At 35.4% G+C, this 14,965-nt stretch overlaps 1 protein-coding gene across 1 annotated transcript in view; it reads left to right on the top strand.

The window, feature by feature from the left end:
* WDR72 (WD repeat domain 72) overlaps positions 1-14,965 on the top strand; it is a 108,942-nt gene that overhangs the window by 40,416 nt on the left and 53,561 nt on the right. The window contains exon 15 of the mRNA XM_074155870.1: positions 11,442-12,253. Within this exon, the coding sequence (XP_074011971.1) occupies positions 11,442-12,253 (812 nt within the window). The remainder of the gene's footprint in view (positions 1-11,441; positions 12,254-14,965) is intronic.

The following is a 14,965-nucleotide window of genomic DNA, read 5'->3' as shown; positions in this document are numbered from 1 at the left end:
TTAGGGAAATTACTTCTACATTCAAGATAAGTTAATATATTAAGATATAGACAGAGTATTTGACTACTGAATATATAAATTAATAAGACTTAATTTAAAAATACCTTAACCTTCCCTTCCATCCAAACTTTTCAGGATGCAGAGATTATCCATGTCAAATACAGATCTTAATTTGAGATGAGTGGTTCTCCAGTTCATTTTTATATTCTTTCTATAATAAAAATGTTAGAAGAGATTTTGTCAAAGGTGTTGTGTTTAGAATTGCCTTTCTGATAGTGTGTGCCCAGATGGGTAGTAGTATGAATTCTAAAGCACAGCAAAAGTTGTCTGTATAAAGTTGTCTATCTATCACATCTATTTCTTCAAATATTTTCCTGAAAAAACAAATGTAGACTTATTTCCTGCTGCTGAAACCTAATGTGAAGAATATTTGGTATATTAGCTTTACTTATCAGTTATGCTTTGATATTGTGTTATGATTTGTCTGCAGGATCACTTTTCTATGTACACTTGCATTAAATCCAATGAAAAATTTAAGTTCAGTATTGGTGATGGAGAGGCAGACTGTGGACATGAAAACAAAATACGAGAAACATTTGATTTTTATACCAAGTCTCTACAGTGAGCAGTAGATTTGTTAGCAATTCTCCCTGAACAATTAAAAAAATTGTTGTGCCCAGTAGATCCATCTGGCCAGCAATCTGCCTGATGGTGGTCTTCTGTACATGCTAAAAAGGGGGGTTTATCCATTACTTAGTCTATTCAGCACACAGCTTGAGCTTGAAGACTCCTTAGCTTAATTACTTACGTTGTGGCATCACTCCTGGGGAGTCTGCGGCACAAATTACTGTTCAAAGTGCTGTGAAGATAGTAACATTCTCCACTGGGATTGAAGGGGGTGGAGGAGATTATAGCGTTGCAAGGAAAGCGGTTGACTCTATCTGCTTATGTTGCAGTTAAACTGATGGACAAATGGTGATGTAAGCTCAAAACCATTGTAGCCTTTTCTGGGTGGGAGATGGCTTCTTGGGAGGATCTAGGCATCCTCGGTAATATGATCAGACTTCTTGTAATGAATAATATAATAAAAGTAATGTCAAGCAAGTTCAAAGCAGTTTCTTTAAACTAGTTCATATGGGAAAATGAATCATGAACTGACACCTTTGTTTGGGACTGCATTGTCCAAATGATGAAGCCTCAGGTCAAGCATAGATTGCATGTGAAAGCAAACTGGGGCACCACTATTAACTCTAGGTTTTTTACACTTTGTTCTTTATATGTGAGTACTGAGGTTTAAAAAGGCTAAATGAATAAGAAAAAGTTCTGAATGCTCACCTCAGCATCCTCTGTCCTATGACTAAGTGAAGTGTCTGAAGGTAAGGATTTGAATGACCTTGGTATAGTAATACCTTTAATCTATGTGATCCTCACCCTGTGCATAAGGCCAGTGTTGCTTTGGAGAGAGTAGGCCTGTCCTGTCTGCCCACTTTGGGAGGCTGTGGATACTTTTAGTGACAGAAGCTGTTCACGTGCTCCCTGAATTCAAAGCTCCAAGAGGTAGGCAGGGTTAGACCTGTGTGGATTGTTGATTGGAGCTATATTGGATTAGAAGATGCATATGGGCTTTATGTGGAGATGAAAGTGTAGCTGATAATTTGTATCCTTTCTTCCTGTGCAGGTTCTTTTAAAGATGGTGTATGTTTAAGAGCTATTTTAATTATATACCTGCTGTTTGTAACTATTTTTAACTAAATGCAATTTAGCACATATTCTGGATTGTTCATCCTTTCAGATGAGCAAGAAAATAAGACAGCTGTATATTTGGAAATGACAGTAGGTTAGTAGGACTGTTTTGAATTCCTGGTTGAATCAGGATGATACTAGTATGAAGGACTAAAAAATGTTTTGGGGAAGTATTCTTATGAAATGTCGATGGCATCCTGCAGAAAGATGCAGATCAGAATTTTATCTCTTGGAAATTTTTTCTTCTGAAAACCAAGCCAAGCTTTAAAAGAAAAAAAAAAACCACACACCATAGTTATACCCAACTTAAGACATTTTCAACACTAAATCTGGTTAAGCTGGTATAACATTTGTTATTTAAGGTTAGGAACTTAACAAGGCAGGTTTTCTCATGTGATTTAGCTCAAAAGACCATTCAATGTTACTGTTGAACAACAGTTTATTTTTCAGCTACAAATACATAAATATGATTGACCACATTTATCTCATTATTATGAGTTCTTCAAGCATTGCCTAGAGAATTTGAAGCTTTCTCTTATGTATTGTATGACTAAAATTTTCATGCAGTAATTTAAAGAATAAGGGCCTTTAAGAAACTTAAGATAGGGAAACTCAAAACGAAGGTCCAAGCCTTCTCTGAATGCTCAGTAGTATCCAACTGTTTTAGTATTGTGCCACTGAACGGTCTGTTGATCGTGTGCCGAATTCTGCTCTGTCATGTAAAAGGCTATATTGAATTTTCTTCTTGCTTGTCATTTAATAATTAAAGTAGGCTTTCTAAATTCAGAATTGACTTTGTACTAACTAGGCATGTAAGTTATATCAACTTTTTAGTTTCATCTGTAGAAACTGCAACAAAAATACAATTTCCTAGTAGATAAAGAGGTGTTGTGTTCATGGTATAGGTTTAAGATGTGCTATTTGAAATCTGAGATTTCTGTGGAACTTGCTAACAATATTTTATGCTCATAAACCAGTTTGAACCCTCAAACACAATTTCATTTATCTTTATATTCTAAGCTTTATAGAGTCTGCAAAAGTGTCCGTCTGTTCGGCTGAGATTGCTTCAAATAGTGAGTGGTCAGAGAGACTTAGCTGATAAAGGTCAAAGGAGCCTCTTGACCCTGTGATACTTGCCAAAGCAATTGAAGCATAGGGACTGATATACAGTTAGATATAGCTTGCTAACGCGATCTCCACTTTAATTGGTAATGATAGCAGGAATACACAGTAAAGTCATTGCTGAAAGAAAACAAAAAGTATCCAATATAGTAATTTATTACCAGTCAGTGGGTTTCACGCACTAGGTTGTTTTACCCCTGCAGTGGTCAGAGAAAGCAAAAAGGTACTCTAACACTTAACTGAAAATGGATGCCCTGCTGCTATCAGAGATGCATGGTGGTCAAATGATTGCCTGTGCTATTAGCTTGGTAATGTTTTCTCTATTGTAAACTCAGCTCCCCATGTTCTTCCTGTGCATCAGCTGCAGATTGAAGGCTTTCTCGTTTGTCTTCTATTTGTGCTGCCAATCATCAAGCTGCTGTCCACCAAGCACATTTCAAGGAGGCAATTTTTTTTTTTCTCTACTATCGACTACCACCTCTAGCAACTGAGGGCTCAGAGGCTTTAGAAATGAATTTAATGCTTTAATTTACACTGTGCCAGCCATTTTGTGCATTGTTTATGTATTTGTTTTCTGAGACAATTCCATGAGACAATTATGGGTTTCCTGTTTTGCAAAACTATGTGAGAGACAGCATCTGCAAACATGTCCCCAAAACAGAATTCTTTCTCGTGTGTATTATATGTAATACTACTATTTTCTTTAAAAATGTTAAAGAGAAAAATATCTATGCAGGTAAAGACATTCATTAAGCTATTCTGTATTTTAAAAAATAAAACAAAAAAAATGCAAACCCAAAACAAACAAAAGCGAACACACTTATTGCTTCCTGCCATCAACGATAAAGCATCGTGATGGAGAATAGAATAGAGTTGTCATTGACAATATACTTTAATGTTTAAGACCCCTAGATGTGGTAGCCATGCTTCAGCTAAAACACTTCTTCCAGCTCCATGAAGTGCAAATGCAAGCAGGGTAGGAGTAGCTAAATAACTTTTACAAGCAGCTGTGTAACATGATTGGGTTTTGTCAGCCTAGAGCTGGACCAATGGTGAGATGTGGTTCTGAACTTCTATTGACATCCCAGTGACTGACATGATCAAGACACAAAATATTCTTAGCCCTCAATACGTTTTGGTTGGCAAATTCTACTGCCCCACCCTCCTCTTTCATTTCTGTAACTGAGGTTCTTCACATTTTAGTTTTTAAAAAAACAAATAATCCTGTTTATTGTTCATGTTATTGATTGTCACAGAGGTAATGAACAGTAAGTGGTTCAAACATGTAAATGCTCTTTAAAGTTTCTATTTTCTTTGCAGTGTAATTAAAGGTCAGATTACAGTAAAGACAGATGACAAAACTACATGTTAATTTCATAAAATAAGCATATTGGTATTGTATTCTCAAACTTCATAGTGATATTTCAGAAATTATCATATCGAGAGACTTAAAGACTATAAGATGCAGTGGTTTTAATGATTCCATATTGGATTTTGCTTAACAATACTTGTTTGAAAGGGTAAAGTACATGTACTTTGTTCACAGGATGTCTTCATTCAGTGCATGTGAGTAGACAGTGATGGTATTTTCCTGATTAAATTAGCAGATTTGCTTACAGTAAGTATATTTAATAATGAACTAATTACTTTTTTAAAGAGGAAATCTTGCTTATCTGACAGACTTTTATCATGTACTTAATGCATTGTTGTATTGGGCCTGTATTAAAAGCCTGTAGTTTAATGACTGTCAGAATAGCAAAGTATAAATCTGCTAAAAAACTGACAAATAAGAGATAAAAAAACCTCTACCCCAAAAAAATCAGAAGCAGTACAACTTCTGTTAATGAAAGAATCTTCCAGTTTCCTTTGATACTTCAATAAAGCTTATCCCTCCCCACCAATCTAACTAAAATTTTACCTAAAAATAAGTTGTTCAGTTTCTTGAGCCTTTGCGGATGTCAAGTAGTGGATAAAGGAGGGACTAATCTTTTTTCTGACTTGTTTAATTGTCAATGGATCAAAACATACTCTCTCACAAGAGAAGGCTCAAAGGAACACAATTTAACCCCTTCAATGTTACATAATTTAGAAAAACTGATTACAGTCAGCAGAATAGCTCACATTTATGCTTTATACACAATATGATTCATTCTGCAGTCACTGGGAACTTTGGGGGGGAATTTTCTGTTACTTTTATCCTGTTATGTTTGGGATAAAGTGAGAGCACAATGGATAAAGAAGGCCAAAAGTCTGTAAGAAAGACCAACGTTTCATATTTCAGGACTTGTTTTGTGTAGAAGCTGGTATTACCTGCGCTGTGAAACCTGAGAAATTTCTTTTAAGTGGTATCAAAGTGATGTCTAAGTATATTTTGAGTCTGGTTTGCCTTCTAAAAATCTACCATGTGATTTTGCCACTTTATGTCCTTTATGTAAAATGAACGTCAAGGCTATTCTTGTCAAATCTGTTTTTAGCACAAAACCCACAATAGAATGTATCTGGTGAAGAAAGCTGGTGTGTGGAGAATGTCCATATATATATATATATAAGAGCAAGTGAAACAGTATGGGAATCCCTGCCAGCTAATGGAAGTGTGTATTTTAAGTGGAATAGTGTTCCTAGAACAAGTTGGGTCCCAGTGGAAAAAGGCCTTTAGAGATGAGAAGGCAACGAGGTAAAATAACACTTGAATTGTACTTCCCATTAAATTTTTATGTGGTATGTCTGTCTTAAACCTGTTAAAGGTAATGGCATGTATTGATGTATTTGGGGGGCACAGTAAGGATAGACCTCTGCCTCCCCCTTCTCATAGCAAGGGTGACTTTTTCCTTGGGTGCTAAGGTGGTTTGGAAAAGATCTGTAAAGGGAGGAAAAAAAAAGAGGTAGAAGAACAGGCTTGTATGTTGTGAAGCAGGAATGGATTCCATGCCAGAAGAAATCAATCAAAATGAGTCTGCAAAGTTTGTTGCCTCAGCTCTTGCCTTGTCCTGACTCAAACATCTTCAGCGGCAAACTAGGGAGCTATTATAGAAGTGATAGTCACCATTGGTGGAATATAGTTTGCCACTTCAAAGACTCCCTGAATCCTGCTCTTTTCTGGATGCAGAAAGATTGTTCTGCTGTGATTCAGTCAGGGATGATGCACAAGAGGTTCACAAGTCTCAGGATATAATTTTGGTCTGTAGCCAGACTTCTTGCTTCTTTAAAGCTTACAGTTGAAGGACTTCGGGAATCTTATAAGCAATTGCAGGTCGTTCCAAGCAGTAAAAATATTCCAAGTTCCAGTTGTTAAGCAGGAATGTTATCAGCACACAACTGGCTTTATTTTGAACAGAGGAGATCTAGCCTCATTACTAAACTATTCAGCTTTGAACAGTGATATGTTAATTCAAAAAACAAAGAAATTAAAATAAAGTAGGCTATTTTACTTTGGTATTTGGAAATGTTTAAATTAAGATCTAATAGTTAATTATAGAACCTTCATGAGATACTTATTCATCAGTTTTTGTTAGGGACTAGCCAATATTTTAACTGAAAAGGCCGATGGTACTATTAGATTAATTTTGAGATAATACATACATGTACAGAAAAAAATTTAAAAGTGTTTCCTGCTTCTCAGTTTCCAACAAAAGTGGTGAGCTGTATCATGATCATAAACCCCTGTTTTTATCTCCGAGCATGACAATTTTTACATTCCATGAAAGCATGATTTTTCTAAAGTTTTCTTTCTTGAGTAACTACTTGTTAGACTTACTGATAGTGATGCACAAAAAAAAGGTAGCACGTTCTGCTAATTTTCACAACTGAACTACTGTGTGTGGGGGGGCTTAATGTTTATAGTTATTTTAGATTCATATACTTGGACATCAACAGAGAGGAGAAAAGTCAGATTTCAAAATCCGGATAAAATTACCGAAGCTGAGAACAGTCATACAGTTTGCCCTTTCTGTAACAGCTTCCAGAAAGTTTTAAAAATAATTTTAAAAAATTCTTCCCAGTTTTTCAGCTGAATAATAAAAGTAGCTGGAACACTGGTGGTCAGGGGAGACCTGTAAATAGGAAATCTAGAAAGTTGGCCATGTCAAAAATAAAATTTAAAACTAGCAATGGTAAACTAGAAAAGATGCCTCTGCACTGTCTTTCAAAATTGTGATTATCAAAATCTGTAGGTTGTGTTAAGTACATCATAGTGTGGTGGTCATTTAACTTGCAGAATTGAAGGACGTCTCTGTATTACTGAATTCTATTTTGATGTGATCATTTGAAGCTTATTGGGAGAGTAGTAAGGCTTGAATGGCTTGATATTTGGATATATACAGTATGATCCACTTAAGCAGCTTGGGTTTGAAAGACAATCCTGTGATAAGTGAGTCTGAGTTGGGCAAAAATTGTCTGAGAAAAGGAAAAAGGGATTTTTCCATTACTAAAGCCTGTCTGTTGGGAACAGGGAGGTATCTCTGGTTCAGGGACAAGTCATGCTTTGTTATTGCAATTGTTATTAACCTATTTTTTTTGACACGGAGTTACCAAACTTCTCATATGTACATTGGGGAAAAAAAATTAAAGATTTTTTTTTTTGTGAAATACTTCTGGAACTTCAGGAAAGACACAGTACAGAATGTAAGTATCTTTTAATCTGTTTTTCAGTATCCATCATCAAATGCTATTCCCAGCTCTCTAGTTCATAGTTAGTTTTATGGGTTTCCTTCCATTTTCTGTCATCCTCTGTTACAGAGAATATCTTGTCTGTGTTTCCTAAATAGTGTTTTATGTCTAAAGCTTTAGATGTCCACCTTCTTTCATTGGAATGAAATGCCTATGGCAGAGCACTAAGATAACTTGGTAGATGCTTTTAGGATCAATGTCAATAAGCTTTCATATTGCCAATAAACATTCATTGTGAATTCACACACAGTAGCATCACCAGATGCCTCAACAGATTGACATTATCACAATATTTTCCTGTGTTTGAATGGTAATTTTCCTAAAAGGTTCTAAATGTTGATCAACCAAATATAAATGTATAGAACAGAGAAAATGAAAATGATAAGCCAAATAATAATAGCTTCTATTAATGTCAAAGCTAGCTTGTGAATTCCAGTGTTTGCATTCCATGGGGTTCTCCCTATGTATTAGGAAACAGCATAATTAAAGATTAAAATAATCCTAGTGCTTAACTACAATGTATTCTTTTTTCTTTTAAAGGAAAAAGGAAAGGGATAAAAAGAAAACCTGAGCAAGCAGTTATAATCTCTTACTTATGACTCCCTATGGAGATCTTTAAATAAGATTATGTATTTAAAGTGCATCCTCATCTGGTGGGAGCATCATTCTATAAATAACAGAAAGCCAAATTACATTATTACCCAAAACTAAATAGTCAAAAAATGTAGAGATTATAGAGTCAATTTTCTTCTGTTATTCATAACTACAATATAAACAGTTTAAAGATAGCTACTCAAAGTCAGTTTGTAATGTAAAAGGAGTTAAGTAAGGAGTGGTCTTGAGAAGTATGAGTTAATCAACATTATGTGCAAGTTAAAACGAGCTGTTGCCCTCTTTCCTAACCCTTGATGATTTCTTTAAGATTCATCTATTTTCAACAGAAATAGTTCTTTGCGTTTGTGGAACATTTCTAATTATCACAAGAAAATTAACACATAGTGATCTAGAAAAGTCTGTATCAGTTGTGACATAGAAGCTGGCATGATTGTTTGCAAGAGTGTCACTGGGCTGAAAGTTGCTTCTTGGTGCTGTCTTTCTGCTCATACGTGTTTGCTTGCAAAGGTGAAATAGCTGGGCTCAACACAGTGCTGAAAGCATAGGCTTGTACAGGACAATAAAAACATACAAGTCATAAGCGCTTTAAAGGGCAAAAGCATCAACAAGGAGTTTATACTCCCTCACGTCTGCTGTTCCCCTGAAGGCAAAAAGATACCTCTTTAATAGATACAGCAGGATTTTGATATAAGGTGTGTCACAATCTCATAAGTTTACCATTGGATGATCCTCCTGGTACCTTCATGGAATGCCGCTTGGTAGCACAGCATGATGATTCCTGTGAAAGAAAGTAGTTGCTCTCCTACAAACTCATCTGGAATCTCTCTCAAACAAAATTTTCGAATTTTGCCTATATAATGGAAATTTATTGGAGTATTCTTAAAGATTCACCTCTGTCATTTAGTTCAGTTTCTTATGGGTTTTTTTTTGTTGCATGCAGAGGCAATGGGATTTTTGTTCCAGGTTACAACTGGATATTTTTCATGTTTTTTTTCCTCAGAAAATGAAATACCAGCAGTTTCATAAAAATATCCATGACATGACAGTCTGTAGAGCAGGAGGTTTGATGAGGTGATCTACAGACGTTATTTCCAGCAAAAATTTCTCTAAGTTCTATGATTCTCTGTAATATTGCATTTTCTGTGAAAAAAATATTTTGAAAAATTCATGATGCCCAGAGTCAATATTTACAAAATACATTTTTTTTTTTTTTGCTTAAAAGGAATTACTCTTTCAGACTTTGTTTTAAAATGCACCTAAACTAAAATTGAGGAGGAAAATGTTTTATTGAAACATTAAGATCATCTTTATAAAATTTGAATATTTGTCATTAACTGTCACTGGAAGCATTATTACTGCAGACTCTTCCTGTAGGATTCAGTCCTTGTATAATAAGAAGAGGAGTAAGGAAGCTGCAAAAGAGGCTTATATTCTACTGTGCTCCTACTAGTAAGTTTTTCTGCTTTCCAAAGCCTGCAGAATCTGTCATAAAAATTCTATCATGGCGGGAATACACAGGCACAGAAAATTGCATATGGAAAAGGGCACCAGTGATGTGAAGTGTTTTTCTTCTGAATTTACAGATGTCTAAGGCAGGAAATCCACTCTTGTATGTGCAACCTGATTGGAATATGGGATCCGAGGTAACTTGCTGTTTCCTCTCCTTAAAGACTCTTAGAAATTAGCTAGCATAGAAGGCCAAGGCAGAGCATCTCTCCTGGAGTATTCATGGGAAATTGGGAGTGTGGGAAAAGCAAGTATGGAATGTTTTCTGTTTATAGAAGTATCCCAAGGGGGTACAGGACAGATTTGGGCATTTTTCCCCTCTTGACAAGTTCATCCCTAGGATCTTATTCCTGCCTACATGTACTCTCCATTCACATGGATTTCTATGAATATTTTTCTTCATTCTTGCATTCTTGCTCTCTCCTTCTTTCCACATGTTAGTTTATCTTCTCAAATATTGTATTCTTTCTGGGTGCTTAGACCACATTCTATCTAAGATTCTAATGTCTGGGACAGATTTTTTTTTTGACAGGCACTTTTGTGGGTAAATTCTTCTGTGATATCTGTATAAGGACCTGATTTTTAATATGTCCAAAGACTTCCCCTCCTCAGGAGTTTATTACAGCACAGTATCTACACTATGCCAAGCACACTTGCAAAATAAAAACTAATTCTTATTCTGAAAGATGTAAACTTGTGTTCTTAATGATGATTTATCATTTAAATAATGAGACTACAATAATAAAACTGAGCTTAAAATATTTTTTTGGAAGGTGATTTTGACCATTTCCTCATATTGTTCAGTTGACACTATAATACAGTTCATCATCATTAGGTTACTGTTATCATAGTTTAATATGTCTGTCTAAAGTTGTGAGTAAGTGTAACTGTTCTCAAATCTTCATTTCTGACAGATTTTAGGAGGGTTTGTAAGCTATTTTCTTTGGGGTATTTATTAATAGCAGTGATCAGGTGTGTATTTACACCAGTACAATTATCACATTATTGTGTGGAACTGAAATGATGCTCAGCAAATCTGTTGCTGCAAATGGCCTTTAAAGTTGGTTAAAAATCATAGGGGATTTTAGAAAGATCCAGGTTGGAAACTGGGTGGCACAAGGTGAAGTCAGATGGTCAAAAACATTTAGTAGCTCTGTTGCCTTTTTCTCTCTATTTTCATCTAAGGTAATGAATTTTGTAACTGGACATAAAATTATATAAATTCTTTTTTGTTGCTGATAAAAGTATGTGTGTCTTCAGTCGGGATTAAGTAACTTTAAGATAGTTTTGTGTGTTTTGAAGTGGTAAAAAGCATAGTCTTTGTCAGATACATTTCAAATTGATACAAGGTTGACATATTCTCAAGTTTTGCAAGAATTTTGCAACATTTTAGGATTTGTGTTTCCCTAGCTGTATTTTTTTTAAAAAAACCTAAACTTTATTCTTAATAACTTTCTTAAAAGCCTTTCAGCTTGAAATGAGACGTAGCAGAAGAAATACCAGCCTAGAGTTTTGGCAAAGATGTGTGTAATCTATAACATGGCTGTATAATTGAAGTATCTAGGGAGCCTGTATTATAGTATTTACATGTTTCTGTGTATTTTAAACTATTTAGAAGAAAATCCTTTTTTCTTAAGAAGTGAATAAATATAATGAAGTTGATCATAATGGGGTGAAGTTCAGATTAATAGATTTGGTCTATTTGATATGTAATTCTATGCTGATATCTTAAAAATTACAAAATACTATGGATTTGATTTGTGTTTGGACACTTAATATTTCTCTTTCAGTTAACTGAAACCAGCTGCATCCAACAGCCCTTTACTATTTTACCGTTTAAGACAAAATGGAACAATGCAAACTTTCATATTCTCTTATTTGATCTGGAAAAACTTGAGGAACTTCTGATGTCATCTCAACTCAATGGATTAAAGTCATCAAATTCATTTCACACCTATGGCACTCTAGAAAGAGCCAAAAGTACTACTGAGAAAAGGCCACTGACATTAAAAAGAAATAAAACTGCTGGCTTTGTATCTCCAGTGGACGGGCAAGTAGATACTGTTTGTTCAAACCAGGGGTGTAGGGATAACAACAGGCCTTTGGAAGAAAGTGGTGGCATGAAAAGACAGAAAAAAATGAAGAGTTCAAGGAAGATTAGAATGCAACCATCAGGAAACATTGATGTGAATGTCACCACTGATACAGCTAAACTGCTTTTGTCATGTCTCTTACCATGGGGTGTAGATAAAGAAATAGACAATCTTTGTGTTACACACTTAAATGTCTTCAGGCTTCAGTGTCCTGTTTCTTTTGGACTTGTGTCAAATGAAAACCACCTATCACTAATGTTGCCAGGATGGAAATGTAGTGATTGTGGTGTGCTAGAAGAACATGCAATTGTCAACTTGTTTTCAAAAAGAGTGCTTGATTTATCAAACAAGTACCTTGCTGCAACTGAAGGACAAACTGGAAAGAAGGATGGACCTGAGAATGTTTATGGAACAAAGGGATTGGAAACAGTATTCTTCTTATTTAGCAGAATAGCTTTAATCAACAGGATATTTAACATACCTTCAGCAGTTACAGGTGAAATTGAAAGGTAAGAACCTTTTCATTATGAGTCTTTTCTTTTATAGTGGTTAAAAAGTTAAAAAATATGAAACAAGCACTTTTATTAAATATGGACTTTTGCAATAGAGTTTGTTCTTTCTCTAGAGCCTTTTCATAGGGCATTCTGTGAACAAAAGGAGAATTGGGATAAGGTTAAATATCTTTATATTTCCTATTTAGCACATAAGAACTGATGCAACAATTTTTTTCAACAGAACAAGAACTTGAATTATCCAGCTTCACACCCTATTTTTCTACAGATCACTCTCTTCCTCATATTTTAAACTAAGTAAATAATGAGGTCTCTTCAGGCACATTTTGAGACGTGCACTAGCACATTTGTGCTGTTTTAACTTCCACTCTCTGTAAGCTCTCATACTTCCTTTGCCATGAAACCCTTGGCTTCACAGATAAATAAAACATGGGAGACAAGAACAGTCTGTCCTACTTACACTGTCTAAAACACAACCCCCCCAAGTAACAATGGCAGCTACTGGGAATGAATGCTTCGTCTGCCCTTATTTTGTGAGAACCATCCCAAATAACATTTATGTTAGTCAAAACAAATTTATTGACTAAATGCTTTTTCAGTGTTAAAGGAAAAATAGCATGCTCGACATTATTTGACCAAGCCAAATAGAGCATACTAATCGGGCAATGTATATTGTCCACATACTTTTGTTGTTCAGCAAACCTGGGTTGGTCTGTATTTAGCATTTTAGGGACAATTAACTTCAGTTTTAGTGATGCTATGGCCCAGAGGCAAGACGGGGGACAAAAATTATTGATCTTGATGCTGCAGATTTCTGTGCATCTTCCACAAAGCTCTAGGCATTCAGATTATCTCAAGAGATATGCACCGTCCTGCAGGACCAACACACATTTCTCAGTTATTTTTACTGCTAATCACATTGCCTACTGGTCCATATTCAACACAAGCTCTTATATGAAAGGTTGTTTCTGGGATTCCAGCTTACACAGGAATTCTTTTCCATGTAAAAGTGCACAATTTTTGTTAGGATTTTGTGTGAAAACTGTACTATATAATTTGAAGTTTTCTCCAGGAAATGTAACACCATAAAAGCTACCATCTTTTGTATAAACAAGTGAATTTTTTTACAAAACAGAGAGGGGGAAAAATTGCCATAAATTTTGGTTGCAAAAAAATTATGAATTTTATTCAAAGACTCTGAAACGTTTTATTTGGGATTTTGACATTGTTTGGTTTGGATTACCTCTCTTTCCAGAGCTGGGTAACGTACCTATTTATAGCTGTATATAGCTAAGTTTTGATTTGGTGCTGTTTGTGATGCTCTAACATGGGCTACTGCCTCCCAGTGGTCTCATCTGGATAAAAGCACTTGGATTGTATCCATTCAATTTTGTTCTTGGATTGTTTTTTTAGGGGGTAAAGAGTGGTGGGTTTTGATATTTTGGGGCTGTGGGGTCGTGGTGGAGGTTTTTTCCTGAGCTCCATATTTTCCTCTTGAGTTCCTAAGCAGCAGCTGCAAGTGCTATGGGTCTATGTAGAAATACATGATAGCTCAGACTTTATCTTTCCCCCCACTTTTCAAGAACTTTCAGAAATTTAGACACGTGAGTCATAATTCACTTTTTATTTTTTTCCCCAACAAAGATAAGAACAGTTCAGAAACGTATTTTGTACTGTTTCCTAACCTCTGTAAAACTGCAAATGACATCTCACTGCAGTCAAGAACCATCTTTTCACATAGAATCAAAGTCATGTGGGTAGAACCAATGAAACGATGTTGTTGTGTCAGCATTAAAAAAAAAAAATGGGAGAAGTGGATTAGAGTCACAGGAAAGAATTTCATGTGTCAGACACTTTTTTTTTTAAAAAAAAAAAACAAAACAAAAAAACCTGCTGATTCCATGCATGATGTACTTTCATGTGATAACATTATCTTTCTGTCTGAGTATAAAGGCAGAGTTTTGCTACTGGAAATTGCTATCTGAAGGTGCCTATACTTTCTGTATTGCCTCAAAACCAGTTATGTTTATGCAAAGTTATCTCCCTCTGTCCACCTAGGGAAAAAGCCCCTTTTCCTCTTCTCTCCTCCACCCTCCTTGGTAATAAGCATAGCATAAATAAGACTTGGCCTGTTTGCCATGATCTTGGGATTCAGCCTTCATTTCACCTCTTCCTCTTGCAAATAATTGGGGTCTAAATGAACTATCGTAATCTGTGTTCATTCATTAAATCTTTTTGTATGGTTTATCCTTACTCATAATATACTCTGTATTCAGGGTTCGAATGAGTTTTCTTTATTATGATGAGCTGTTAATAATGTACTTTTGCCTAATTAAAGGTTTGAAAGACGACAACCAAATGCTATTTTGTCTAGTTTGCCTTCTAAGAGTACAGTATGTACTCTTTGGGCAGTTGGTTTAGCTAAAACTGCAGCATGCTTAAGGGGAAAAAAGCCTGTGTATTGAATTATAATTTGCCACAGCGTTTGCAGAAGGAGTTAGAACAGCTTTCACAGCTTGTAAGGGTCCTGGTCTCCTAAGTATTACAGCAGTACGAACGACTCTTACTAATTCAGTTACTTGTTTGAGAGAAAAAATGCGTTGTGATCTCCTTTCCATAGCTTATTTGTCAGCAAAGCAATGAATATTTCTCCATCCTGTGAAAGCTTGCTTTATGTTAGCACACTGGTACAAACTCCAAAGCTTTTAA

Source organism: Numenius arquata, chromosome 11 (genome assembly GCF_964106895.1).
Source record: "Numenius arquata chromosome 11, bNumArq3.hap1.1, whole genome shotgun sequence".
In the NCBI taxonomy this organism is placed as follows: domain Eukaryota; kingdom Metazoa; phylum Chordata; class Aves; order Charadriiformes; family Scolopacidae; genus Numenius; species Numenius arquata.
Note: the sequence above shows the minus strand (reverse complement) of the source record. Positions and strands in the feature narration are given on the sequence as shown.